The 27,191-nt window shown below is 48.4% G+C and overlaps 1 protein-coding gene across 6 annotated transcripts in view; it reads left to right on the top strand.

Annotated features, from left to right (window-relative positions):
* Positions 1-22,405, top strand: part of ABLIM3 (actin binding LIM protein family member 3) — a 125,656-nt gene extending 103,251 nt beyond the window's left edge. Inside the window, exons 12-24 of one of the 6 annotated variants that reach the window (XM_055285677.2) lie at positions 559-588; positions 1,070-1,199; positions 1,988-2,086; positions 3,796-3,843; positions 6,682-6,816; positions 8,305-8,369; positions 9,599-9,746; positions 11,692-11,721; positions 12,325-12,383; positions 13,233-13,293; positions 14,077-14,084; positions 14,633-14,713; positions 20,252-22,405. In XM_055285677.2, coding sequence (XP_055141652.1) covers positions 559-588; positions 1,070-1,199; positions 1,988-2,086; positions 3,796-3,843; positions 6,682-6,816; positions 8,305-8,369; positions 9,599-9,746; positions 11,692-11,721; positions 12,325-12,383; positions 13,233-13,293; positions 14,077-14,084; positions 14,633-14,713; positions 20,252-20,365 — 1,008 coding nt within the window. In that variant the 3' untranslated portion in view covers positions 20,366-22,405. The remainder of the gene's footprint in view (positions 1-558; positions 589-1,069; positions 1,200-1,987; positions 2,087-3,795; positions 3,844-6,681; positions 6,817-8,304; positions 8,370-9,598; positions 9,747-11,691; positions 11,722-12,324; positions 12,384-13,232; positions 13,294-14,076; positions 14,085-14,632; positions 14,714-20,251) is intronic. The other 5 variants (XM_055285678.2, XM_055285680.2, XM_055285679.2 and 2 more) reach the window with 5 other exon arrangements.
* Positions 22,406-27,191: the final 4,786 nt, after the last annotated feature.

The following is a 27,191-nucleotide window of genomic DNA, read 5'->3' as shown; positions in this document are numbered from 1 at the left end:
TAAATGCTGGGTAGGCATTCCAGCTGCTGGAGCTGAGGAACTGCGGCCCTCTTCAGTTGAGACATCCCATCTCCAGCTGCTGCACCAGCTACCAGCTCAACTCTCTTGTTGGTGGCCCCAGCCTGGCCCCTGCTTAGCCAGGATGCTGGCTGCTGGGTGCCCTGCCCTGGGCATTGTCCTCTTGAACTGTAGAGGGGTCATGAACCAGTAGGGAGACAGGGAAGGGTGGTGACAATAGCCCTGAGCATGCAGCATGGAAGCCTGGGTCCAAGTCAAGTCCCTGCCACTTCTGCCCTGAGCGGCCCTTAGCCTTCATATTCTCTCTCTGGGCCTTGGTTTTTCCCTTCCTAAAAGGCAGGCATAATCTCGAGGTTTCCTGCCTCTATCAGTAGTCTGACCCTCTGGAATTCCCAGCGAGGCTGTTATCTGGAGAAGGGTACAAAGGAACTGCTGCAGGCCCTCTCTGCTGACCCGTCTAACCATGCTCTGTCCTTCCTCTCATCTTCCTCTCATTCCTTCTGCTTGTTCCACACTGCCTTCAAACTCTTCACTTCTAAGTCGCTGGGAACGTTATCTCCCTACTCCCAGGTAATTCAGCTGATAGAGAATTAAGTTGATATATAATTGTGCCCCTTTATGCACACTTCACCCATCCCCAGCCCCCCGAAGATGTTTGAGCCCTTACCCAAGGTGCTCCCTGCAAGCAGGGAAGCGCTGGAGAGACTCAGGTGCATGTCCTGGAGGAAGTGGCCGTGGCATACAGGATGGAAATCTGCCCTTCCTGCCCGGAGATGGCCTCCCTCAGGCTTCTGGGATCCCTGGTCAGGATTCCAGGGATTGACCCCATGGATTCCATTCAAGGGTCTGCAAGTGATGGGGGAAAGCCCTGAAAATTCTCTGCCATGTTCCTCGGGCTGTGTGTGTAACTCAGGGAGGAGGGGGGCCTCTGTATTCACACCTCAACCCCTAGAATCCCAGATTCCATGTCATGCCCACCTGCCTGCTAGACCCTCGGGCCACAGGCCCACTTAATGGCCAGCCGTGCTCACAGCCCCATTTCCTCTCCCAGGACATCTACGAGAACCTGGACCTCCGGCAGAGACGGGCCTCCAGCCCGGGGTACATAGACTCCCCCACCTACAGCCGGCAGGGCATGTCCCCCACCTTCTCCCGCTCACCTCACCACTACTACCGCTCTGGTAAGGAAGGGGGAGGCCCTGAAGGGAGAGGAAGAGCCAGGGAGACAATGCAGTCACTTGGGGTCCCTGCTGCAGAGGGCACAAGGCTCCCCCACAATCTCCATCACAGTGTGGCCCTCTGGAGGCCTATGGCCACCCAGGTGACCAGCTGGGCCTCTCTCAGTCCCTGAGATGGCAGGGGGGATGGAGGAGTATGTGGCACTGAGAAGCAGCAGGAAGGTGGGTGGTGTGCTTCCAGGAGAGGGGGCTGGCAGGTGGCCCTGTGGCCCTGGCTGGAAGAAGACTCCACCATCCTCATGGCCTGCCCCATCCAGAGGGCAGAACCAAGAGACCAGAAATATGGCTATGAACTGGCCTTCATCCGAGGGCCACGCCAGCCAATCCAGTCAGGCCATCCACAGTCACCCTCAGGTTGGGGGTGAAGCCGGCACTTGGATGGAGGAAAGGAGCAATTAAGGGAGCGTCCAAAAGGGGGAGGTTCGGGGATGGTTGGGGAGATAAGAGGGACAAACTAAGATGCCTTCCTGGAGCTCGGTAGAGTTGATCTTTACATCTCACAAAATTTGACTTTGGGATCAAGCCAGGAAGCAAGGTCAAGCTTGTTTCTGCCAACGTGGTGCATGAGAGCACATGCTGCTTCTGCCCCGGAGCCTGAGCACGCTGGGATGCCCCAGCCCATCCCCCATCTCTGCTGTCATCACCTCACCGCTTCCTTAACTGCCACCGCATTAATGCCTGTTTTCTCTGTGCCTCTGTTTTCTTTGGCGACCACTGCCTGCGTGCTCCAGGGCCCGAGAGTGGCCGGAGCTCTCCATACCATAGCCAGTTAGATGTGAGGTCCTCCACTCCAACCTCTTACCAGGCTCCCAAGCACTTTCACATCCCAGGTAGGCACTGCCAGCCCGGAATTCCTGGGATGGATGCATGCTCCATGGGGTCACAGGTGCCTGAGTCACCCCCTCGATGCCACACAGGCACCAAGAAGCTGGTTCCTGAGGGACCTCCCTAAACAAGCACCTGCACCAACCCTGTCCTCCAACCCCAGCACACCCACGGGCTTCAGATTATCCACTTGACAGAACCAACCTCCATTAAGACCTCAAAGAAGCAGTCCAGGGGAGAAAAGAGGCAGGGAGCTCGAGTAAGATACCGTGAGTGCCCGAGGGCTGTGAGGGGCGCAGCAGGAGCACACAGTGGTGAAGGCCACACACTTTGGCTTCAAAGCTCTTGGGATGGAATCCGATGCAGCTGCTTATAAGCTCATGACTGTGGGCCAGTTACTTGGCTTCCCAAGCCACTGTTACTCCTTCTATACAGCCAAGCACTGTTCTGGGCCCAGAGGTTGCAACTGTGCTCAACCCAGCCCAGATCCTGCCTTCATAGTATTTGGTATTTATGTACTAATTAGGAAGAGAGATAAAAAATGAGTAAACAAATATGTAGAGGATAATTTCAGGTAGTGATAGATGCCGTAAACATAAATAAAGCAGGCCATCCTGAGAGATGATGGGGCTGAGAGAGGCCAGGCTAGATGGGGCGGTCAGGAAGAGCTTCTTGGAGGAGGTAACATTAAAGCTGAAAGATGAGAAGGGGCCCGGCACGGTGGCTCACGCCTGTAATCGCAGCACTTTGGGAGGCCGAGGCGTGTGGGTCATGATGTCAGGAGTTCAAGACCAACCTGTCCAACATGGTGAAATGCCGTCTCTACTAAAAATACAAAAATTAGCTGGGCGTGGTAGCACGTACCTGTAATCCCAGCTACTCAGGAGGCTGAAGCAGGAGAATCACTTGAACCTGGGAGGCAGAGGTTGCAGTGAGCCAAGATCGTGCCACTGCACTCCAGCCTGGGTGACAAAGCGAGACTCTGTCTCCAAAAAAAAAAAAAAAAAAAAATGAGAAGCCAGCCTATGAAGAAGCCAAGGAAAGACATCCCAGGCAGAGGGAACAGCACTATCATGTCATGTGACCACAGGTCATGACAGGAATTGAAGACAGGGCCTAGATGACCGAGTGGGTGTGGTTTAGACAAGGTATCCCTCTGAGTCACAGCAGAGCAAGGCCTGGACCTCAGTCTCCTGACAGCAAGCTCAGTTTTTCACTCCTCATTCACGTTCCCCTCAAGAGCTCATGCTGCTGTTTCATCTACACCTTCCTCAGCTGCCCTAGAGGGGTCCCATCCTGTCTGTCTTTGAGGGAGGGGGAGGGAGGAAAGCTGAAATTCGGCTGCAGCGTCCTGGGAATTTTCACATGGAATGAGGTGTGGCCACTGGTGGAGGCAGTGGACACCTTCCTGCATGGGGCTCTGCTGAGCACACACACCCCTATGCCTGCATGCTCACCCTTCAAGCCCCAGGTCCCTTCCTCAGCACCACTTGGATCCATCCATTCCTCTTCCCACACCTTACTTGGAACCTGTTGGGACGAGGTTGGAAGTTCAACTTTGGAAGAGGAAGTCACCAGGGGAAAAAGATGGTGGCCCCTTGGAAAAAGTTGTTGTCCATCTCTCTCTTCTGAGATCAACTGACCAAGTACTGTCTCCTTTTCTCCTGTCTCTCTCTCTCCCCTCCCCACTGTTCCTTCCTGGTCTGTCTGGCAGCTGGAGACAGTAACATCTACCGGAAACCCCCGATCTACAAACGGCATGGTATGGTCAGAGGCAGATAGGGCTTGGCCACACAAGGAGAGGGGGGAGGTTAACCATCTATGCAGATGGCCCTGCACAGGCCACCAGGAGCCACAAAACGCAAGGCTGCATCTTGGTCCTTCTTGTTAACTGCCCCATCACCCAGGATGACATTAGGGTGGAGTTTGGTGTCATTTCAAAAGAACAAAGTCCTCATGTCCCCTCAGTTCTTTCCCACCACCTTTGCAATCTCCCCCTTACCTGCTCTCTGGCATCCTAAGTTCCATAATTGGTAAAATCTTTGTAAAATGCACATACCCCTGGGAGAGTCACACTCTAAGACGTTAATACTCAAAATGTTCATTAGAATAACATGGGATGCATACAGATTCCTGGGCCCCACCCCAGGCTTACTGAATTCGAATTTTGTATGTGTCACAGTTTCTCCAAGTGATTCTGATGCTCAGCCCAACTTGGGAACACCTGCTCTAAGTTGTTCTCTGTCACAGTCTCCTGAGAGTGGATGGAGACTTGCAGAGGAGATGTAGATGAGTAAGGAGCAGAGGGTCACTTCCTTCTTTCATTCATCCATTGATTTAGTGTTTCTTTTTTTTTTTTTTTTTTTTATACTTTAGGGTTTTAGGGTACATGTGCACAATGTGCAGGTTTGTTACATATGTATCCATGTGCCATGTTGATTTCCTGCACCCATTAATTCGTCATTTAGCATTAGGTGTATCTCCTAATGCTGTCCCTCCCCCCTCCCCCCACCCCACAACAGTCCCCGGAGCGTGATGTTCCCCTTCCTGTGTCCATGAGTTCTCATTGTTCAATTCCCACCTATGAGTGAGAACATGCGGTGTTTGGTTTTTTGTCCTTGCGATAGTTTACTGAGAATGATGGTTTCCAGTTTCATCCATGTCCCTACAAAGGACACGAACTCATCATTTTTTATGGCTGCATAGTATTCCATGGTGTATATGTGCCACATTTTCTTAATCCAGTCTATCGTTGTTGGACATTTGGGTTGGTTCCAACTCTTTGCTATTGTGAATAGTGCCGCAATAAACATACGTGTGCATGTGTCTTTATAGCAGATTTAGTGTTTCTTAAAGAATGATCTATGGGCCATCTGCACCTGAGAGACATTTAAAAGGCAGATTCCCTGGCCCCTTCCTTGCCCTAGACTCCCTTAATTATAAATATTGAGAGTGTGAACTAAGAATCTGCACGATAACTGGCTTTGTCCGTGATTCCTACCTGCACTTAGTATGAGAACCACCAAGTCATTCATCACTGACACCACCTGTTCATTTTTGCAAAAAGTACTTACTAAGCTTCGACTGAATGAGCACATCCCTTCCATTGAAGCTGCGGAGGAGCAGCTGCCACCCTGTGCACCCACACTTGCTTAAGGGTCTAGCTGGATAACAAAAGGAGGCCCAGAATCAGTGGAGCTTGGAGATGAGTGAAGCAGTCCTGCACCAGGTTCTGAACTAATTGGCTGGTGGAGGGGACAGTACGAGTTTAAACCGTGGCTCTGGGTGCCTAAGATTCTACGGTTTAGACAGACATCCTTGGTTCCAGAGGGAGCTGAGCAGGGGGTCCAAGGTGAGTCTGTGAGCATGTGCACATCTATACCAGCCTGTGAAGGACATGCCATGTCCCCTGAGTACTCATAGAAAGACACTAACCTGACAAAGTTAGTTTGGCTTTATACCCAGAAAAGGCCCCCAGGTCGCAAGCTTCTCAGGACTTCGTGGGATTTTCCAGGTGGGCTCTGAGGGGTGGCACTAAAGCAGACTCAAGAGGAGTCTGGGGTGGAGATGGGTTGCTTGGAAAAGAGGGCAGAGGAAAAAGCTAAATGCAATCAGCCAGGAGGGGCTGCCCAGGACTCAAGTCAAAGAGAAGAATTTGAAAGCTTTGGAAGCAAGTGCTGTTGTGGGGGCTGCATAGCCTGGGACTGGCTGAAGCTGATCCACCACCCTCTGCCACTCTGGCTCCACAGAGCATAGAGCTTGTCCCTAAAGCTTCCTGTAGCTGACCATGAGAAATGGTCATGCAGCCACACACACTTCCCCAGCCCCTCTCTCTGCTTTACCAGCCTGTCACCCACGTTTGGGCCACGAGAAGTCACTGCTCTGTAAGTAGTTGTGACTGCAGTGGGTCTTTTTGGTCACCCCTGTCCTGGGCTTACTTCAGGTGGAAGCTTGAAGCTGGATGGCACCTGAGCCAGCAGACCAATTCTGACACTTACAGATGAGGAAACCAAGGCAGAGATGGTAGGACCTGCCCAGTGTTACAGCTGAGTAAAGTGGCAGAGCTGGGACCAGAACCCAGCTTTGCTGACTCCCTGTCTAGCACTGCTTCCTTCAGGCTATGTAGTCCCTGAGCAGAATGTGGCATCTCAGGTTGTGAGGAATGATGGAGTTCAAATTTATAACAAGGAAGGCTTCTAAAGGGCTAGGAAGGTAAGGGCTGGGGCTCACCTGGGACCTGTCCAGTCTTATTTGAGGAGCCACATCCTTAGAGGTCATTCTGGAACAGACCTGGGAATCCATGGAATGTGCTGGAAAGAGCCCTGGACTGGGGTCTGGTCCAGTTCTGGTGTTCACATGCTATGTGGTCTTAAGCAAGCCCCTTCCCCTCTCTGGTGCTCCAATTACTAAATGCAAAATGAGGGTTTGGCCCCAGTGCTTTTCCAGCTCCGATGCTCCATGGCCCAGTTCTAACAGAGAGCCCTGACCTTGAAGTGGCCTCACTCCCCTGGGCTGGAGCCTGGTAGAGATAGGAAAAGGGTACACAGTCCCATCCCGGTCACTCTGCCTTCCTGAAGTGCTCTCCTTGGGTCCTTTGCAGGTGATTTGTCTACAGCAACCAAGAGCAAAACAAGTGAAGACATCAGCCAGACCTCCAAGTACAGTCCCGTCTACTCGCCAGACCCCTACTATGCTTCGGAGTCTGAGTACTGGACCTACCATGGGTCCCCCAAAGGTAGTACTCCCATAGGAGCCTGGGGCCAGGGCCCCATCACCTGTGCCAAGGACACGGGTGTTCAGAACAGTTGCCCACTCCTTTATACAATCATTCTGAATAAGAGTGCTTAGAGGGTTTATAACTGAGGGTGTTTATTCATTCAACAAATATGTACTAAACGCTGGCCATGGACCCTAGCAATACAATGGGGAGCAAAACAGACCAGGTCCCTGCCCTTGTGGAGAAGACATAGGCCCCAGCCGTGAGAGGGAGGTGATATGCGGAAGGTAGGAGAGCTGATGGCAGGGGCCTGCTGTCCAGCCTGAAGACGACAAAAGCTTCTCAGATGCAGCCACTCAGCTGCCATCAAGAGGGTGGCAAGGATGTAACACAGCAGAGAGTGTAGAAATACCTCTGCAAAGACCCAGGATGTGAGAGAGGATTCCATTGGAGGAAAGAAAAGGCTGTCCACTTAACCTTGAACTCAGAGAGGAAGAGAAGCAGTAGAGGTGAGGGAGGAGGTCCCCCGGGGTTTTGAGGGTTGAGGTAAGGATTTTGGTTGTTATCCTAAACAGTGAGTGGCATGATCACATTGAAAGTAGTGGCATGATCACATTGAAAGTAGTGGCATGATCACATTTGTGCTTTTGAGAGACCACTTTGGCTGTAGGGTAAAAAATGGTTTGGAGGATGGAGAAAGACAGGATGTGGGGAGGTGGAAGTCTCCTGGTAAGGGGTCTCTGTGGTCCTCAGATACCACCTCACCCAATCATACAACCCAAGCTGTTCCTCTCAAGTATGGGGGGAAATTTTTCATCAAGATCCACTCTGATTCAATGTCTTTACTAACTGAATGTCCATTCCAAGCAAAGCTTCATAGAAGCTCAGAGATGACTCTTTGGGGCTGGGCACAGTGGCTCATGCCCTTAATCCCAGCACTTTGGGAGGCCTAGGTGGGAAGATCACTTGGGCCCAGGAAATTGAGACCAGCCTGGACAACATAGCACTTCTTCTCTACAAAAAATTTTTAAAAATTCTCTGGGCGTGATGGTGTATGCCTGTAGTCCCAGCTACATGCGAGGCTGAGGCAGGAGGATCCCTCGAGCCCAGGGGCTTGAGGCTGCAACAAGCCATGATCACACCACTGCACTCTAGCCTGGGTGACAGAGTGAGCCCCCGTCTCAAAAATTTAAAAATTTAATAAAAGGATGACTCGTTCGCTACTCTCAAAGAAGTCTTCATTTAGAAAAGAAGGTAAGACACAAATATAACTATAACCAAGTGGGCAGTGATCCGTCCCCACGGGAGAGGAGTGTTCAGAGACCACAAAGGCAGCAGAGACCACTTTCAGCTGATGTGGGGCTTAGCTTAAATGAGACTGTTTCCATTGAAAAATAAGATTAAAAAGAAAGAAAAGTGGCTTTTTTTGTTTTAAAAAAAAAAATGCCTTAAGCCAGGCTGAGTGGGGTGCATATGCTGGAGCTGATCTTATCTGTCTTTTGACAGTGCCCCGAGCCAGAAGGTTCTCGTCTGGAGGAGAGGAGGATGATTTTGACCGCAGCATGCACAAGGTGGGCAGAGGCCACAGCACTGAATACAATGCTTAGAGCGTATATCACTGAGGGTCTTTTCATTTGCAAGCAACAAAAAACAGATTCAAGCCCACTTATGATAGAAAAAAGAAAAGCATAGCTTTGCATAACTGAAAAATCAAATGGTAGAATTAGCTTAAAGTGTGACTAGATCCAGCTGCTCAAAAAAATGCCATAGGAAATTTGTCTCTTCTGGGGCTTGCCTCTGCACTGGCTTCATGCTCAGGCAAGCTATTTTCACATAATGGTAAGCAGGTGCTTGCAACCCTTGTTCATTGCTGGTGAAACCCTTGTTCCTGCCCCTGTGGAAAACAATTTGGTGGTTCCTCAAAAATTAAACATAAAATTACCATATGATCCAGCAATTCCACTCCTAGATATATACCCAGAAGAATTAAAAACAGGACTTAAACAAATACATATATGCTCATATCCGTGGCAGCACTATTCACAAAAGCTAAAATATGGAAATAATCTGAATGTCCATCAGCTTATGAATAGACAAAATGTGCTATGTCCATACAGTGGAATATTATTCAGCCATGAAAAGAAATGAAGTAATGATACATGCCACAATGCAGATGAACCTTGAAAACATTATGCTTAAGAAAAGAAGCCAAACACAAGGTCACATATTGTGTGATTCCATTTCCATGAAATATGCAGAATAGGCAAATCCATAGAGACAGAACATAGATTGGTGGTTCCCAGGGGCTGGGGGAGAGGGGAATGGGGAGTGAGTGCTTCATAGGTATGGGATCTCCTTTGGGGTAAATAATGGTATTTTGAAACGAGATAGAGGTGGTGGTTGCATAACGTTGTGAATGCACTAAATGCCACTGAATCATTTCCTTTAAAATGGTTAATTTGAAGTTATGTAATTTTCACCTCAGTTAAAAAGAAAAAGGTGGCTATCTGCCCATTGATGAATCAATCACTGTGCCAGGACAATGGGATCCTGTCACTGGCCAGGCTTGCTTTTTTGTGCCCACCACCAGACCTCCACCCAGACCACAGGACAACTTGTGGAAGACAAGATGAGATTGCAACAGGAAATCTGGGTGCCACAAGGTGGGAGGGACGCTGGGAAGGCAAATACGAGAGCAGGCTGCTATAGAGGATGTGATCCTCAGCCTTGCCCAAGCCCGTTCCATCTCAGTGTCCTTTGTTTTCCTTCTAACTTCATCTTGCTCTTCCCCCACTCTCAGCTCCAAAGCGGAATTGGCCGGCTGATTCTGAAGGAAGAAATGAAGGCCCGGTCGAGCTCCTATGCAGACCCCTGGACCCCTCCCCGGAGCTCCACCAGCAGCCGGGAGGCCCTGCACACAGCTGGCTATGAGATGTCCCTCAATGGCTGTAAGCACTGCTCCGGAAGCCCAACGGGGCGGGGACACCTCTCTCTGTGACTAGCTGGCAGTGTCAGCTGTGCACTCTGAGCCAGGCTCCCTTGAGGCACAGCCCACGCATCCTCTCTCTTCTTCCTCACAGCAGCCCTGTGGTGGGTGGGGTGCCCTTATCACCCTACATATACAGATGGGGACTGAAGGCACAGAAGCCTTTGGTGACTTGCCCAAGATCACTCAATTTATCAGTAATGGAGCTTACTTAATCAGCTTCCTTGCCTGTTTTTATAAATTAGGTTCTATTGGAATGTAGCCAGCCCAGTCTCAATCCCCTGGGCTAACAAAAGAATCAGAAGAGGTTGGCCACAAAGGTTAGCCCCAAACCCTGCAATGTCCCTTCTGGGAGCTTCATCGAGGTCTAGAATACAGATTTGGAAAGGCGCTGTATGCGGCACTGTATAAGACCATGCTCTGCCCTAAGCAGTCACTCCCATTGCTTTGGGGCATCTGAAGCTCTGACTTTCAGTCAGATTCAGTGTAAAGAAAAATGGCTTGGCTGGGCGCAGTGGCTCACAACTGTAATCCCAGCACTTTAGGAGGCCAAGGTGGGCAGATCACGAGGTCAGGCGATTAAGACCATTCTGGCTAATACGGTGAAACCCCATCTTTACTAAAAATACAAAAAATTAGCCGGGCGTGGTGGTGGGCACCTGTAGTCCCAGCTACTCGGGAGGCTGAGGCAGGAGAATGGCATGAACCCGGGAGGCGGAGCTTGCAGTGAGCCAAGATCACGCCACTGCACTCCAGCCTTGGCGACAGAGTGAGACTGTCTCAAAAAAAAAAAAAAAAAAAAAAAAAGAACAATGTCTTATAATCATCGGAATGGCTCAAAGATGTAAGGGATGGCCTCCTGAGGTAGTGAGTCTACCATGACTTGAACTTATACAAGCAGGGGCTTTATTCAAACACTTCTTGAAAATCTCATTGCAAGCTCCTCCTATTCCTGGACACACACACACACACACACACACACACACACACACTCTCTGTCTGCCTCCTCCTTTTCTTACTCCTGTGAGATGCAGTCCTGCCAGGAAATCTCATCTCAGATTGATACTTTATGGATAATAAAATGCATCATTTATTATACTTCTATGTGCCATACATTTGTAGGTATGTTACACTCCTGGTAGAGCTGCAATGTAGAGGGATTATTATCACCCACTTTATAGATGAGAGAACTGAGGTTAAGCCACTTGCTCCAAGTCAGATAGCCAGTAAGTGACTGAGCCAGGATCAGACCCAAGTTGGAGTGGCCCCAAGGCCACGAGCTCTTCCCTCTTCCACATACTACACCTTGACTCTCAGTGAGATTGTAGATGTTGGTATTGGTGGCAATAATGATAAAGCCAGTTTTATGGAGTGTTATAGATGCGTCAGGCACTATGCTAAGTATCTTACTGTATTGTGTCACATATTCTTCACAATAATCCTACAAAGGAGACACTATCACTCCCCATTTTGCAGATGAGAAAACCAAAGCATGATTAATTAGATTGTCTGAAGTTGGAAATCTACTAAGGGCAGAGCCAGGATGAACTGCTGAGCCTGTTTTCCTGCCTGACCACTGAGGGTCACTGTTTTCAACCCCTGGCTCTGGGGTCTGTGCAGTGCACCAGTGCTGTTTGCAATTCAACCTTGTTCAACCACATCTGCGCAACAAATATCACAGAGCATCTGCCCTGCGCCAGGTGCCAGGCTAGGAGCTGGACAGGGAAGGGAGATGGGATGCAAGTGCAACAATTAAAAACTGACCAGTGGGGAAGGAGGGGCTGAAGGAGGCCCCTTTTCCCAGCCAGCCAGGGGGACTGGGTATGGAAGCCACATCTCTTTGTCCCCATGAATTGTCTTCACCATGTTTGTCTGTCCTCATGACCTTCAGCTTTTCTCTCCTGCAGCCCCTCGGTCGCACTACCTGGCTGACAGTGGTAAGTTCTGCCTGCCCTACCTTCAGCCCATCATATCCCATGAGGGACAGAGCTTTGTCAGCTGCAGTTCTCCATAGCTCTAATGACCATACAATGTGGATGTCCCAGCCCACTCCTGACTTCAAATAGTCTGCTCCATTGTATTTGTCAGATTGTGGGTCTGCATTTGGGTTTCTGGAACTAGGATTGCCATCCCCAACAGATGGTCCCAGAGAGAAAAAAAGTGCACACACCTCTTCCACCACCTGGGAGCCTTCCTACCTGAGTTCTGAGCTTGACTTCAATTCCAGGGCCTTTGTCCAGAGCCAGCCTGTGGCCAGGACACAGGGGTCTGTCACAGGAAGATAGAGATGTGCAGGTCAAGGATAGAAGAGTGTATGAGTGGGTGCCTTGGGCAGGTACCTAGAATTCTGCTAGAGTGAAATGCCCCCAGAGACAGTCAAGTTGCAAATCTGGAGAGCATCAGGAAGAGTTGGTGGCCTCTGGCCTCCACCCCTTCCTGCTAGGTTGGGAGCAATATTGGCCATTGGTGGCCAGATGACCTTGCGGAGAGGGACTCATGGCTTGGAACTCCTAGTAATTGCTCTAGATCCTTCTTTTCAGATCCTCTCATCTCCAAATCTGCCTCCCTGCCTGCCTACCGAAGAAATGGGCTGCACAGGGTAAGAAGCTGTGCTGGGGGATGGAGGGACGTTGTCCCCAAAATGCTAATAAATCCAACATTAGCTTGTTGTAAGGTGAAACCTGAGCAAAGGTCCTGAGGCTAGTGGTGGGTTAACTGAAACAACTGTATGGCAATGACTTGCTCCCCTCCCTGGTGACCCCTTTGTGAAAAGGGGCCCCCATGGGAGGGGCTTGGGAACAACTAGTACTTATTGGGCAATAACTCTGTGCCAGGGACTCAGCTAAACACTTTGCAAGCACTAATTTGTTTTGCTTTCACAACCCAAGGAGGTAGTTACTATCATTTACCCTACTTTTGCATGCAGAAAGGCACAGAGAGGTGAGGTGACTTGCCCACACTCTTCAATGAGAAGTGGTAGAGCCAGGATTTAAGCCCAGGCCAGCTGATCCCACAGCCCACCCCCAACTGCTATGCTCCACTGGCCTCTAACATGGCCTGTACGTTTTCTGAGCTCCCTGAGCATGCTGTTATGGAAAAAGAAAAATGATGAGCAGGGTAAGGAGGATTGAGAGTTCATGGAAGGAGTGACTTGCAACTTCCAACCAGGTTGTCAGGGCAAATCTTCTAGAAAAAGGGGTATTTGAACAATGAAAGAAAGCATGAAGTGAAATTCACCAAATAAATAGATATATATTGAGTACCCACCATGTGCCAGGACAAAGCACAGGGATATAGCAGCGAGTTAAGTTTCCCTAACTTGAGACAGAGGCTGCTGAGAAGGTCCTATGTCCCACAAGCGCCATCCATTTTCTGGAGGTGGGCGAGTGCTTCAGGGAGGCAGAGGTGAGCTTATCTCAGGCCAGCCCTGGTTCTGTCTTTTCTGCAGACGCCCAGCGCAGACCTCTTCCACTATGACAGCATGAACGCAGTCAACTGGGGCATGCGAGGTGAGTGCAGGCCTGCAGGGGGTCTGCAGGGAGAGGGTCTCTGGATGTACCACTCAAAACTGCTGCTTGACCCTCGGCAAATGATGGCTACAGGTTCTGTCCCCATGCTGAGCTGTGTCCAACCCTGAGTTCTTACTCCCTTTCACTTCCCACCCCCTCCCTTTTCCCCTGCTCTTCCCTCATCCTCTCAAGTCCTGGCCTTGGGTGATCTCCAAGCCACCAGTCCCATCTGGATTCCCAGAACCATCACAGACTGCTGCTCTCCTCTCCCTGGACTGTGGAGCAAGGGTTGCCTGCCAGCCCCAGTGGAGGGAAGCACTCAGAGCCAAATGCACACTGTTCCCAGTAAGAATTCCATGAGCTTCCTGCTCTTTGCCAGTGATGCTTTCACACCAACCTCAACCAGCTCCTATGAGCAAGCTCAGGCAGAAGGGGCCCACATCAGAACCTCGAAGGATTCCCCACAGAAGACAGAGGATCTTGTCCATGCATTTCAGATCTCAGATTCTTCTAATTTCTATTCCAAATATATCTAAGCCCATTTTTTCCTTAGAACCATCTCAAGATCAGCCCAACCCCTATCTTCAGCCTTCCACTGTGCTCATACCAGCATTGATTGTCCTTCAGGGTGAATTCAGCAAGGACAGGGTCTCTGGTGGTCAAGAGAAGGAGCCAATAGAGGCCAGACCCCCTGAGAGAGTAGGACAGAGGCCCGTGTAGTGATGCAAAGCAAAGATTGATGGGCTCCATTCTGTGTGTGTGTGTCTCTTTTTCTCTCTGCAGAGTACAAGGTAAAGGATGTGCATAGACCCTGGGGGTCTCCAGGATTCTTGGAGCCGCTACACTGGGGATCACCAGGAGGATGACAGCACTGTCTATGTAGGGAAGGGAACATAGATAAATAACCCCAGGGGTCCTTTCAAGACCAACATTTCCTGTCCCTCCTTGCCCACTTTTCCTGAATCCTGCCCTAGGTCTCTTTCCTACTGAAATCACATACTCTCCCTGGGCTTCAGAGACAGTCTGGTGGCTTGCCAGTCACCAAATATTCAACACTTACATTCGGGAGGTCATGTGCCCATATTATTCCATGGGCATATGGCAAATACCTCCAAGCTTATTCCTAGTAGTTTTAGGAGACTCTCTGGGGCCTTGTCTTTTGAGAGAAGGTATCTTAAGGCTGCTGGGCAACCCCAAGAAGGGCAGATCCAGCTCTTCCTCCAGACTTAATTTCTGGCCATTTCTGGATAGAACAGAGAGCCCAGACACAAAATGTACCTGAAAGGAACAAGCCCACCACCCTCACCCAAGCTGGAGACCACCCCCCCTTTCTCCTTAGATCTACCCTTATGAACTGCTGCTGGTGACTACAAGAGGAAGAAACAGACTGCCCAAGGATGTAGACAGGACCCGTTTAGAGGTAAGTCTAAAAAACTGAGCAGGAGCTCTTGGGTTGGAAGAAATTTCAGAAGTTACTTGGTCTAATCCAGCTCAAGAGGGCTGGTTGGAATGAGTGGCTTTAAGATCACACAGCTTATTGAAAAAGCAGGGACTTGAACCAATTTCCTCAACCCAAAACTTCCCCATGCTGTTCCCCAAAACTGCCCCATGCTGTTCCTCCAAAACTGCCCCATGCTGTTCCCCCAAAACTTCCCCATGCTGTCCCCCAAAACTTCCCCATGCTGTCCCCCAAAACTTCCCCATGCTGTTCTTTGCTGCCTCCTCTTCAATTCAGTTAGTGTCTGTGGTGCACAGGGACAGTACGTCCTCAACTAGGGCCAATGCTTCTGCAGAATTGCAGAAGAGCTAGATTTGCTCCCTGCCCACAAGGGGCCCTCAGTCTCAGGATTGTGCATAAAACTTGTGCTTGTGATGGGGGACAGGGGGAGGCAGCACTATGTAGAAGGAAAAAAAGCATAAGTAAGTCTTGAGTCAAACTCCCTGGGTTCAAACTCTGATTCTGCCATCACTAGGTGGGCAGCTTTAACCAAGCGACAACCTCGCTGCAACTTGGTTTTCTCCTCTGTAAAGTGAGGGTGATTGGTGTGCTTCCCTCATGCTGCCAAGAGAAGTGAGTGAGCCAATACCCATAAAGCCCTTAGCATGGAGTCTGGCAACATACTGAGTATGAAGTGCCCAATGAACATTCGAGTACTGTTGTCCAGGGGAGACCACTAAGGCCTGAGGCAGTCAACACAGGTTTTCAGAAAAAGGAAGGATGTAGATGGACTACGAAGACAAGTAGAGTTTGGGATTGATGGAGATGGAGAGGAGAACAGCATAAATAAAAGTGCAAACGTGGGCCAGAACATGGTGCTGGGCATTTGAGCAGTCCAGACCACCTGGTGTGGAGTTCCAGTTCCTGGGCTCCTCTGGTGCTGGAGCACACTCTGCCCCTTACAGCCTGTTGCCACTCCCTGCCTCTCCCTCTCCCTAGAATGCCTGTATTAGTCTGTTCTCGTGTGGCTAATAAAGACATACCTGAGACTGGGTAATTTATAAAGAAAAAAAAGGTTTAATCGTCTCACATTCCACATGGCTGGCGAGTCCCCACAATCATGGTGGAAGGCAAAGGAGGAGTAAAGTCACGTCTTACATGGCAGCAGGCAAGAGAGCTTGTGCAGGGGAACTCCCCTTTATAAAACCATCAGATCTCATGAGACTTATTCACTACCAGGAGAACAGTATATGGAAAACTGCCCCTAAGATTCAATTATCTCCACCTGGCCCCATCCTCGACACATGGGGATTATTACAATTCAAGGTGAGATTTGGGTGGAGACACAGCCAAGCCATATCAATGCCCTTCCCATCTCACCAGCCTCCTTGCTCCTCAGGGCCCCACACTAGTAATCCCTGTGCCCCAAAGCTTCCTCCAACCCTCCTACAGGAGGGGTCACTGCTCTTGTCCTCTGACCTCCTCCAGCCTTCTATCCAAAGTGCATCAAGCACCTCTCACTCTCCTGTGTATCAGATCAATGGATGTGTCCATTTCCTCTGCCTGACCCTGAGTTTCTTAGGGAAAAACACTGTCTGCCCTCTACCACAGGGCCTGGGCTGGGAGAGGTGTCAGAAAACATTTGTGGGATCGAGTGCAGGCTTCTGAAATAGGCGGCTCAGCACTCCTCAGGAAAAGCATATGAGCCATCCTTGACTTGATGGCATGGAATTGGCCCGGGGTAGAGGGTTGGGGCAGAAGGAGGGGAATGTACATTAGCCAGGAAGCTCTGTGAGTTCTTCCAGCTCTAGCACACTGGGTTAGCACCCCAGGAAGTGGGTGATTCTCCTCACATTTCAACAAGGGCCTCCTCCTTTCACTGTCTCCAAATGAAAGTGTCCACCAGTGCTGAAGGGGACAGCTCCCAGGGCAGCTCAGTGAAGCCAGTTTTTAGGGATGGAAACATTCTCCAGGACATCAGAATCACCCAGGGACCTTTTTAAAAATACCATACAGGGGCCCCACAGTAGACCAATTCAATCACAATTTGGGGAAGGAGCTCAGGCCTCAGAACTTTTTAAAAGCACCCGAGGATGTCTAAAATGTAGCCTGAGCTGAGGCCCATGGGCTAAAGACACTGCCCCAGCCTCCTGCACTAGTTCCAGGAGGGGACTGAAGAAGGAAGACTATGACCCTGTCCTCAAGGAGCTCAGAGAATAGATATTCATTCATCCAACAAATATTTATTGAACATCCTCACCTTACAGAGGAGAAAATAAAGCTTCAGCAAGGCTGTCATTTGGCTAAAGCTGATCACCTAGTGATGACAGAATCAGAGTTTGAACCGAGGGAGCTTAACTTAAGCCTTGCTTATTTACACAGTGCTACCTCCCCTCTCTTCCACCATCACAAGCACTAGTTTTATTTACAATCCTGAGACTGTGGGCCCCTTGAGGGCAGTGAGCAAATCTAGCTCTCCTCCTATGTCCACAGAAGCATCCAGGTACTGTTCGAGGTGCTTGCAATATATCAGTGAACAAAACAGAGACCACTACCCTCTTGGAACTTACATTCTTGTGTGAGGAGACAGATGTGTCTCCTTTATTTGTGTCAATATTGTTGACACAAAGAAAAAATAAATGACACCATGTGTTAGAAGGTAATAAGTGCTAAGGAAAAAAAGGAGAGAAGAGAAGGGGATTAGGAGAGGAAGAGGCGAGTTGCAGTTTTAAATAGCATCATCAGAGTTGGTCTCATTGGATGCATGACATGTAAGCAAAGACTCGAAGTAGTTGAGGGAGTTGGGCATGCTTTTATAAGAAGGAAGAACTTTCTGGGCAGAGAGAACAGCCAGTGTTGAGACCCTGATGGAGGAGTGAGCTTGTTATGTTTGAACATAGAAGAAGGTGAGTGTGTCTAGGGTCACATGAGCACAACAAAGATGAGGAGGAGAAGATGAAGTCCAAGGAAATTGGGAGCAGATCACACAATGTAACAGGTGCATGAAAAGATCACCATGATAATGAAAGTGACCAGATTGAGTGCTTTCTGTGTGCCCTTGAGTGCTGAGCACATGACCTGTATCTGCTCATTCACCCTCATGGTATTCATGATGCAGACACTAGGATGCTGCCATTTTCCACAAAAGGAAATTGAAGTTCAGGAGGGGTTAGATAACTCGTCATGGTCACATGGCCATATCTCCCTGGCTGTAAGAGCTGCACTCTTAACCTTCCTGCTTTAACACCTTTCCATGGCAAATGTCAGATGGACAGTGGTGGCATTAGGGGCCTTGAGAACTGAAGGGATAAAGGAGGCCCCAGCTGGCCCTTAGAGGAGAGAAGCCCTGGTCTCCTTCCAATGTGCCCTACTTGTGAACACGTTACTTGAGGGTGACTTGTGGACACATTACTTGAGGGTGAGTCTACCATTCTTTTATATCAAGGCTCATAACAAAGATTTTTGAACGTGATAGAGAAACTCAACTGGAGAACCAATACCGACCACCACCCTCCAACAACAATAACAAATGATTCCAAAGTGCAGTTTCCCTCAGTCTTTACTATGGAAGAAGCAGAGAAGGGGACTCTCCTATCCAAGGTGTCTTTCAGCACTCACTTGAGTAGCACAAACATGGACAAGTCAATAGTACAAAGAAAGAGGATCTTAGGGATCTAAGAAGCAAATAGGATGTGTGGGCACTGCCTGGGTCCTAGTTCAGATAAACCAACTGTGAAAAGACATTTTCAAGACAGGAACTTCGTAATGGACAGATATCAGGGAATTCTGAGGAATTCTTCTTAGATTTTCTTGAGTTTACTCATGGCATTGTGTAACCACAATGTGAGAAAATATTCAGTGTGTTTTGAGAAACACTCTGAAGTGCATAGGAATGAACTGACACAATGTCTAGGCTTTGCTTTAAAATATTTCAGCAAATAAAATAGATAAATGGAGCAAATGTGGAAAACCTCACAATTACTGGATCCGGATAGTGGACATGGACTTTGTCCTATTTTCTCTCTTTTGTGTAGTTTTGACATTTTTCATAATAGAAAGACTTACTTATGAAATTTTTAATGGGGCTGACCAAGAAGGGCAGTGAGAATGTAATGTATTTTGCCTGGACTTTGGTCCCAGCTCTACTACTTCAAAAATTATTGACCAAAAATTATCAATAGTACCTTTGCTTGAAATTCTGAAGGTGTGGTGAGAATGTTAGTTCACATGGCCATGCACCATGGCTTACGCCTGTAATCCCAACACTTTGAGAGGCTGAGGAGGGCAGATTGCCTGAGCTCAGGAGTTCAAGACCAGCCTGGGCAACATGGTGAAACCCTGTCTCTACTAAAATACAAAAAAAAAAAAAGCCCAGCGAGATGGCATGCACCTGTAGTCCCAGCTGCTTGGGAGGGTGAGGCAGGAGAATCACTTGAACTGGGGTTGTGGAGGTTGCAGTGAGTTGAGATCATGCCACTGCACTCCAGCCTGGGCGACAAAGTGAAACTCTGTCCCCAAAAAAAAAAAAAAAAAAATAGTTCACAGTGACAACAAGCCAGAGAACTGACTAATTATTGTGTGGTCACCTGAATAATTGTCACTGAATCTCCTTCAGTACCCAATTAGCTCATGTAATTGCTACCAACAAGCCAGCTCAAGTAACTCCATTAGGTTTGTAGGCAGTATATATGCCATATATTTCTCTTTGTAAACTTAATTTTAAATTTCATTTTGAAAAATTTTAGCTATCCAGGAAAGTTTCAAGAATAGTAAAATGAACATCCATCTACCGTTCACTAAATACAACAATTATTAACATTTTGCCACATTTTAAGTGCTGTATATTTCTAACTCTAAAAGCTTTTGACAATGTATCACACTTTTAAAGCTGCTTAGAAGGGGGGAAGGGAAGGAGGCCAGAAAGAGGGGAAAATCTACTCTAGAATGCAGACAAGAGTTTGATTATGAAGCGTATTTGTTCTCATATCAGAAAAAGATAAAAGGACATTTTGGTGCATCAAAAATTATGAGTAGTAATTTTTTTCATTGACTGGCCTGATGAACAGCCTTCCAGATCATTTGTTAAAACATCAATAAGAGGAAATATCCCCTAAAATCTTGGAAATGGCTCCTTTTTCTATCAAAGGGGAGTGGGATAACATGAATCCACACACACTTCTGGATGCAAATACATGCAGCAGGCATGCAGAAAGCGGAGGGGTCAACAGGGGACTCCAAGGGGTGTGCAGTGGAAGCAGAAGTCCCACTTGAGTCATAGGCAGGGGAGGCCTCTTCAGCCAAATCAGTTCCAGAGTCCTCCCTGGGAAAATGTTCATTCCATATTCACTCATTCAACAAATATTCATCACACATTCCCCAGGCTCAGGCACCATGCAAGGCACAGGGTGCCCGGAGGGAACATGCAGCACCCACTGCTGCCTCCACCTACCCTTGCATCTTGCATCCTCATGCTGCTCTCTTTCTCTGTCCCCCCACCCCCGCCTGCCCTTCCTCCTTCAGCGCCACCTGTCCCAGGAAGAGTTCTACCAAGTCTTTGGCATGACCATCTCTGAGTTTGACCGGCTGGCCCTCTGGAAGAGGAATGAACTGAAGAAGCAAGCCCGGCTGTTCTAGGCAGAGGCTCTATAAATATATATGCATTTATATAAAGATATATGTAAAATCTCTCTACTGAAGCTCGGTATAATCCTCTCTTGTGTAATGGGACACACTGCCTGCCATGAGACTTGCTTTTCTGTACTGTCAGGCAAGCCCACGTCATCGAGATATTTTTATGCTCCTTACTTTCTCTTTTCTAACTGCTGTGGGATCTGGGAAGGGATTTGAGGGGACTCTGTCCTTTTATTGGGGATCCTTTTTATACTGAAACATCTGTCCTAACTTGAGTGCCCCAAGGTCCAACTCTCTTTCCTAAAGAAGGTGCCTGAAGAAGTCTCTCTTCTCTCTGCTTCGTGGCCCCTTTCTTAAATTTCTAGGGCTGATGCTGACCATGTGGTTTCCACACCTTATTGGCCCCAGAGGGGCCCTCCCGTGGGAAGATCTGCAGCAATCTCCCCAAATCAATGAGCGCCTTTGAGCGCCCATGAAGAACTTTCTCAACACCCCCAATTAGGAGCTCAGTGCTCTCTGGGGGCAATGCAGTTAAAAGTGTGAGCCTCAAATCTAGTCATTACACCAGTCAACAGAAGTGGACAGGGCCTAGGCCTCTCCTCAGCTCCTCAACCCTCCTCCTTCTGCCCAGGATTGTAACCTCTCCCTTGTCCAAATCTAGGATTCATGGTAGGAAAAGGAAAAGGCCCTTCCCTTCCCTCCACCACTTCCAACTGGCCCCTTTGCCTGACCTGGACTTGGAGAACCAGAGGAAAGGAGAGGGAGTGGAAGTGAGAGATAGAGCAGGGCACCTGTTAGAATCAGAGCTGCAGGATTTCTTGGGACCCTCCTCTCTCCCTCACTGCTCCCAGCACCTCCTGACCCTTCCCCCTTTCAAGGAGAGGCCCATGATTGCAGCTTGTATTCTTTAGCCTTATTACAATCTATGTGCCTGACAACTCAACACACCGCAGGGCTAATGTTCCCACCAGAGCTCCAACTGAACAACCAGACAGACAACTCTCATCACCCTCTGTAGAGAAAATAGGCCGTGTCCCAAAGAAAGGTTCTTGGTCTATGCCTCTGGTCTGTGGGCTGGCAGGGCAACCGTACCATACCCCCGCCAGTCCTCAGCTCCTGCTGCAAAGTTGGCCATGTTTCACAGGGCAACTTTTGGAAGAGTGGCTGCTTATGAGATTCCAAAATGAAGTGTTGGCCAACACCGCTCATGGCCATCCTGGATCTTCCCGTTGGCTTCCTTTCCTGCTCGCCTCCCTGAACAGGGGAGAAAGCTTAACCTCTCTTCTCCTCTCCAAACCTTTCACCTTGAGTGGGTAATGTTTGGTGGGGGCTGTTCCTTCTTGGAGATGCCTTGAGTCCGACCATTTTGAGATCATGAAGGAAGGATGAAGAAGGGAAAATGACAATAATGACTCTCAAGAGGCTGGTGATGTGACATAGCAAATGTAGAACTGACTTAAATTGAACAAACCCTCACTGAGCACCTCTGATGTTGAGCACCTGCTGAATACTGAGCACTGAATGGGGGAGGGGAGGGGAGCACAGGGGTGAGTCAACCTGGGACTCGGTCTCAGGGATAAATATGCCTACCAATAGTGGGTATCGTAAGGCGTGTACCCAGACATAACGGATGTAAGGCAGAAAGTGATCGGAGAAGGAATGAGAAAGTGTGCGTGATGTTAATGAAAAGTCATATGCAGTTAGAGCAGACCAAGGAAAGCTTTCTGGAAGAGATTGCATCTGAGGAAAATTCAGGAAGGATCTTTGTAGATTGGGAGGAGATTCTAAATTGAAGGGGTGATAGGGTGAGGGGCCAGAGGGAAGTCTGCTCTGTTCTCATGTAGGATGTCAGCCCTCCCTGCAACTTCTCTTTTTGGCCAATGTCTTTTCACTTTCCTGACCCTTTAGAATCATCCCCAGCCAGACGCAATCATGGAAGCTGCCTCATTGTCACTGGTTAAGAACTTGGCGAGATTGAAGGGCTTTTGTTATTGTTGTTGGATATTTTTGTTTCCCATAAAAGCACATCATTTCAACCCTAAACCTGTGTCCTTCTGTTGTTTCTTGTGTGGGAGTGGAAATGACTGACATGGGAAGAGGCTGAACCCTGCACATTTTTCAGAATAAAAGCACCAAAACAGCAGCCACTCCTTTGGCCTCAGTTTCTCCTTCTGTAAAATGAGAAAGTTTGGTAAAGGTAAACATCACTCGGATTGTTTTCTGTAGAATGCAGGATCCCTCAAGATGGTAGAGGATGTTCCAACAACAAAGAAGTTCTGTGATCAAAAATAATAATAATAATAATAATAATAATAATAATAGTTCCTTATTACTAAGCACTAGCAATGTTCCAAGTTCTATGTGAGCACTTCACACCCATCATCTCATTTAAGCTTCTGAAACAACCCAAGAGGTAGCTATTATTAACATCTCCATCCCCTAAATGAGTAAATAGCTTTGAAGAGAACCATAATTACCGCTGGTAGAGCCAGGAGTGAATTCCAGCCTGTCTGACTCAGAGAGACCAGCTTACTACTCTTATTAGGCAAGATCCTTCCAGCTGCAGGTAAAGAGAGCACCTTATTACAAGTGGCTTCAATGGTGAGAACACATGTTGTCTTGCACAACCAGAAATCCAAGGTGCAGAGTTAGTACATTCAGCAGCTCAGGGATGGAGTCCAGAGCCCAGGTTGTTTGTATCTCTGTACCCCACCATCCTCAGCATGTTGGCTCTTGTCCTCAGCCACGTGTCTTCTATGTTTACAAGAGGCTTCTGTGGCTCCAGGCATCATGTCCTCACACAATCACATCAAAAAACAAGACAGTCTATTGCATGTCTATTGTAGTCGGAAAAACTTTTCCAAAGTCCTCAGTAGACTTCTGCTTGGATCCCACTGGCCAGAACTAGGGATATGTCCATGTTCCTGCTGCAGTAAAGGCTGGGAAACTGGGCATTTGGCATTTTCAGCCTCAACAGGGGGAACCAGGCCCTCTACCAACAAAGAAGAAGAGAGCAGGACAGAAAAGGATGGCCTCTGGGTGAGGAAATCACAGCGCCTCTGCTACAACCGCTGTGCCGTGAAAGAGCACATCACATCCCTTCTCTTGTAGACTCACAGTACACATTGCCGAAAGTCCTGAGAAGTCCCACCATAGTACCTGTGTTTAATCCAATATTTTATAAACGAATTTAACATAACCTCTGTTTAAGACATGCTAGGCTTACTGTGTTTTATCTGTTCAAAGATGCACACTTTTTTCATGTATTGACATCTCTGAAGATGAGATGTGGCTTAGAATTAAAAGTAGCTCCTTTTCTGAGCTCTCATTCTGAGATTCTTCAATAAGAACCAATGCTAACTTTCAGCCCCAACACGGCCCCTCCAGACAGGTGGCTCAAATGTGCAAAAAGATAAGAATGCATCTTTGCTCCCTGCCTACACATGCACCCAACAAATATTCATGAGTGAGCATCTCCTGCCAGGCAGGAGCACTGAGGATACAACAGTGTGGAAGGCAGGAATGAGCTTTCCTCATGGACTCTGGTCTAGAGGAGAAACGAATCATAAATAAGGCAACAGTAAAAGAGCTGGCACATGAAGATAACTGCTACAGAGACAACAAATAGGTACCATGAGAAAGAAACTCACTTCGTATGCTAATCGCAGGATGAAAACTAACTACCTGGGGAAAAGTGGGGTTGGCAGCATTCTTGGCACAGAGAACAGTGGATGCAAAGGCCCTGGAGTGAGCAAGAGCTTGGCTTATTGGAGGAACAAAAAGTACCAATGAGGCTGGAGTGGGGCGTATGCAGGGGAGAGTGAGATTAGAAGCGGTCGGAGGGCAGGCAGGGGCCAGCCATGCACAGAGTCTAAAAGGACACCTCTCATCCATCCAGGCTTTGTAGAGGGTGCTTGGCTTGTGCTGCGGTTGTCAACATGCTGGGTGTAGGAAGAATTGTTCCAAGCCTTGCCACTCAAAGTGTTGTTCCTAACCGGGAACACTGGCATCACCCAGGAACTTCTGTGAAATGCAGAACCTCAGGCCCCACCCCAACCTGCCCAATCAGCATCTGTATTTTCATAAGATCCCCAGGTGATTCATACACATGGTGAAGTGTAAGAAGCGTTGCTCTCACCCATCTTCCTTTCATGAACAGACATAACATTTTGAGTCAGACTGTCTGAAATTCTAGAAGGGGGCCTTTCCCCACACATGCAACCCCTTTGGACACTGGAGATCAACCTTACATCAATAAAGCAGAACATGACTTTGGAGGCCACAGAAACCACAGAAGGTTAGAGCTTAAAGCCAATAGTACAATAGTTGTAATTCGCAGCCATGATACAGGCTGACTGAGCGTTTGAGCAGATCAGAACAAGAAGCCAGCTCTCCTGTGCCTGCAGCCCCTCATCCTCACCAGGCACCCAGTTCATAGACATGGGCACCAGCTGTGGAAGATGTCAGCAGCTGGCCACAGAGCCAAACATGGACTGGAAGGCTGTTATTGATCACTGTTAGCAAAATTCAAGGGGGCAAAAGCACTACTAAAATTAATAGCAATTAACCTTCACAGAATTATGCCAGTTCCGTGTGGAATTAAGTTTTAAACACATTATTCCACATCGGACTTTGTGTTGCTAAAAATCTTGACTGCACAGTGATAAACACCTACCTACATACTCAGCTATGGGAAGCGCCAAGCCGCTCAGAAGCCCTGCAGCAAGACTCCAAATGAATAGAGTCCAGGGGCTGTGCAAATGAGGGTCAGCCTCTCCCCAACACTCACAAGCTTTTCACCTCTGTACTTGGCCTGGTCCAGGGTGATTGGCCCAGTGACACAGACGAGAGAAACCAAAAGGCCAGAAGTCACCATCTATGGTCAGCCTCAGGGAAAATGAGAGCTAAATGTGCAGATAAATGAGGCTTAAAATTGGCATGACTTCTATGTCCATAGCCAGAAGCATTTCCTTCTCAGGGGGAACCATCCCAGTGCTTCCCGGATTTCAGTCATTCCAGTATCGCCTTTATGATTTCATCAAATTTATTTATTTTCTTAATACTATTTACTTGATATTTTTCTTTCAATTGTCATGTATCTGATGTTTCTATTTTAATGACAGTGAAAAGCACGGGTTTGTAGGACTGTTTATATGGGGTTTTTTGCTTGTGTGGTTGGTTTAGCTTGTTTTATTTTGTTTTGTTTTGAAGAGACAAGGTCTTGCTGTGTTGCCCAGACTGGAGTCCAGTGGTATGATCATAGTTCACTGTAACCTCAAACTCCTGGATTCAAGTGATTTTCCTGCCTCAGCCTCCCGAGTAGATGGGACTACAGGCATGTGCCACCATGTTCAGCTAATTTTTATTTTTAATTTTTTGTAGAGATGGGGGGGGTCTCACTATGTTGCCCAAACTGGTCTCGAACTCCTGGCCTCAAATGATCCTCCCACCTCATCCTCCCAAAGTGCTGGGATTACAGGCATAAGCCACTGCACCCGTCCTGGTTATATGTTTTTAATACAAATTCACATAAATTCATAACTCTCCAAATATGTTGGTCTGTGTAATATCTAAACATATCTCACATTTTCACCAATGTCTGAATTCCACACTTTGGGAAACGATGTTCTACCTGATGGAAAAGGGAGGAGAGCAGGTATTTGTATTCCCTCTACGTCTCCACGATAGCTGGTCTTCGGGGAGCCCAAGAGAAACAATCTGAAAACGCTGCAGAGAGTGAAGATAACCCAAAAATTCTTTGACAACAAACAGGGCTTGCTGAACCACAGCTCGCCTGACAGCCAAGACTCTCATATACCAGTGGTATCCGGCTGGGGCATCATATAGACAGGGGGTCCCTGGACCTTGCTAAGGTTTTCAGTGGATACAGCCTCTCATTTTCCCCACTGCTGAGGGTTGTAAAGCCTTTGCCTCTGGGTATGCTGCCATGAGCTCCAGCAGGGAGCGTCATGGGTAAGGGCACATGGTTAGACACATCCTCCCTCAGGGCAGTCTCAGCCTTGCCATTTGCTAGTTGAACTGTGTCCTCACCCTCCCATTTCATATTTTGATTCCCTAACCCCCCAGTACCTCTGAATGTGACTCTACGTAGACATAAGGCTTTTAAAGAGGTGACTAAGTTAAGATGAGGCTGTTAGGGTAGGGCCTGATCCAATCTGACTGGTGTCTTCATAAGAAGATTTGAACACGTGGTGACAGCCAGGGAGCCCATGCAGGGAGGGACAGCCACGTGAAGAGACAGCAAAGGGGTAGCCATCCACAAGCCATGGAGACAGGCCTCAGAAGAAACCAGCTCTGCTGGCAGAAATTCTGTTGTGGCAGCCCTAGCAAACGAATAAAATGAGATGTGTAAAATAGAAGTCGCGGCATTTAGTTGATAAGGTGGTGTGCTGCAGGTGCGCGCCTGGCTGCAGGGGAGGCATGCATTTCACTGCTCAGCACCTCCCTTGGGCTTAGAGCCTGTGGTTTACCTAGAGTATGAGTGCCCCCTCTGGGCCATTGCTGGAACTGCAGAGAGAGAGGCCCCTTTTCTCACCTGGAATCTCCAGGTGTAAGGAATTCAGGCCTGCAGCTGTGTGGCCTTCTCTGCCACAGATTGGGACAGACCACCTGAAGATGAAGACTAAACAGAGGAGGGCAGAGCCGGGAGATGGAGAGAAAAGAGTGACTGCTCGGTTTGCCTTCCTGGATCCAAGCTTGGCTTCAAACCAGCTTCGCCCCTTCAGCTACCCAGCTACCCTTTCAGCTTTTTCGTTAAAACTGGTTGGAGTTGTGATTCTATCACTTGCCACCAAAGAAGTTGTGACAG

This window comes from Symphalangus syndactylus, chromosome 7 (genome assembly GCF_028878055.3).
Source record: "Symphalangus syndactylus isolate Jambi chromosome 7, NHGRI_mSymSyn1-v2.1_pri, whole genome shotgun sequence".
Lineage (NCBI taxonomy): Eukaryota > Metazoa > Chordata > Mammalia > Primates > Hylobatidae > Symphalangus > Symphalangus syndactylus.
The sequence above is the reverse complement of the archived record's forward strand: the minus strand, read 5'-3'. Positions and strand labels throughout refer to the sequence as shown.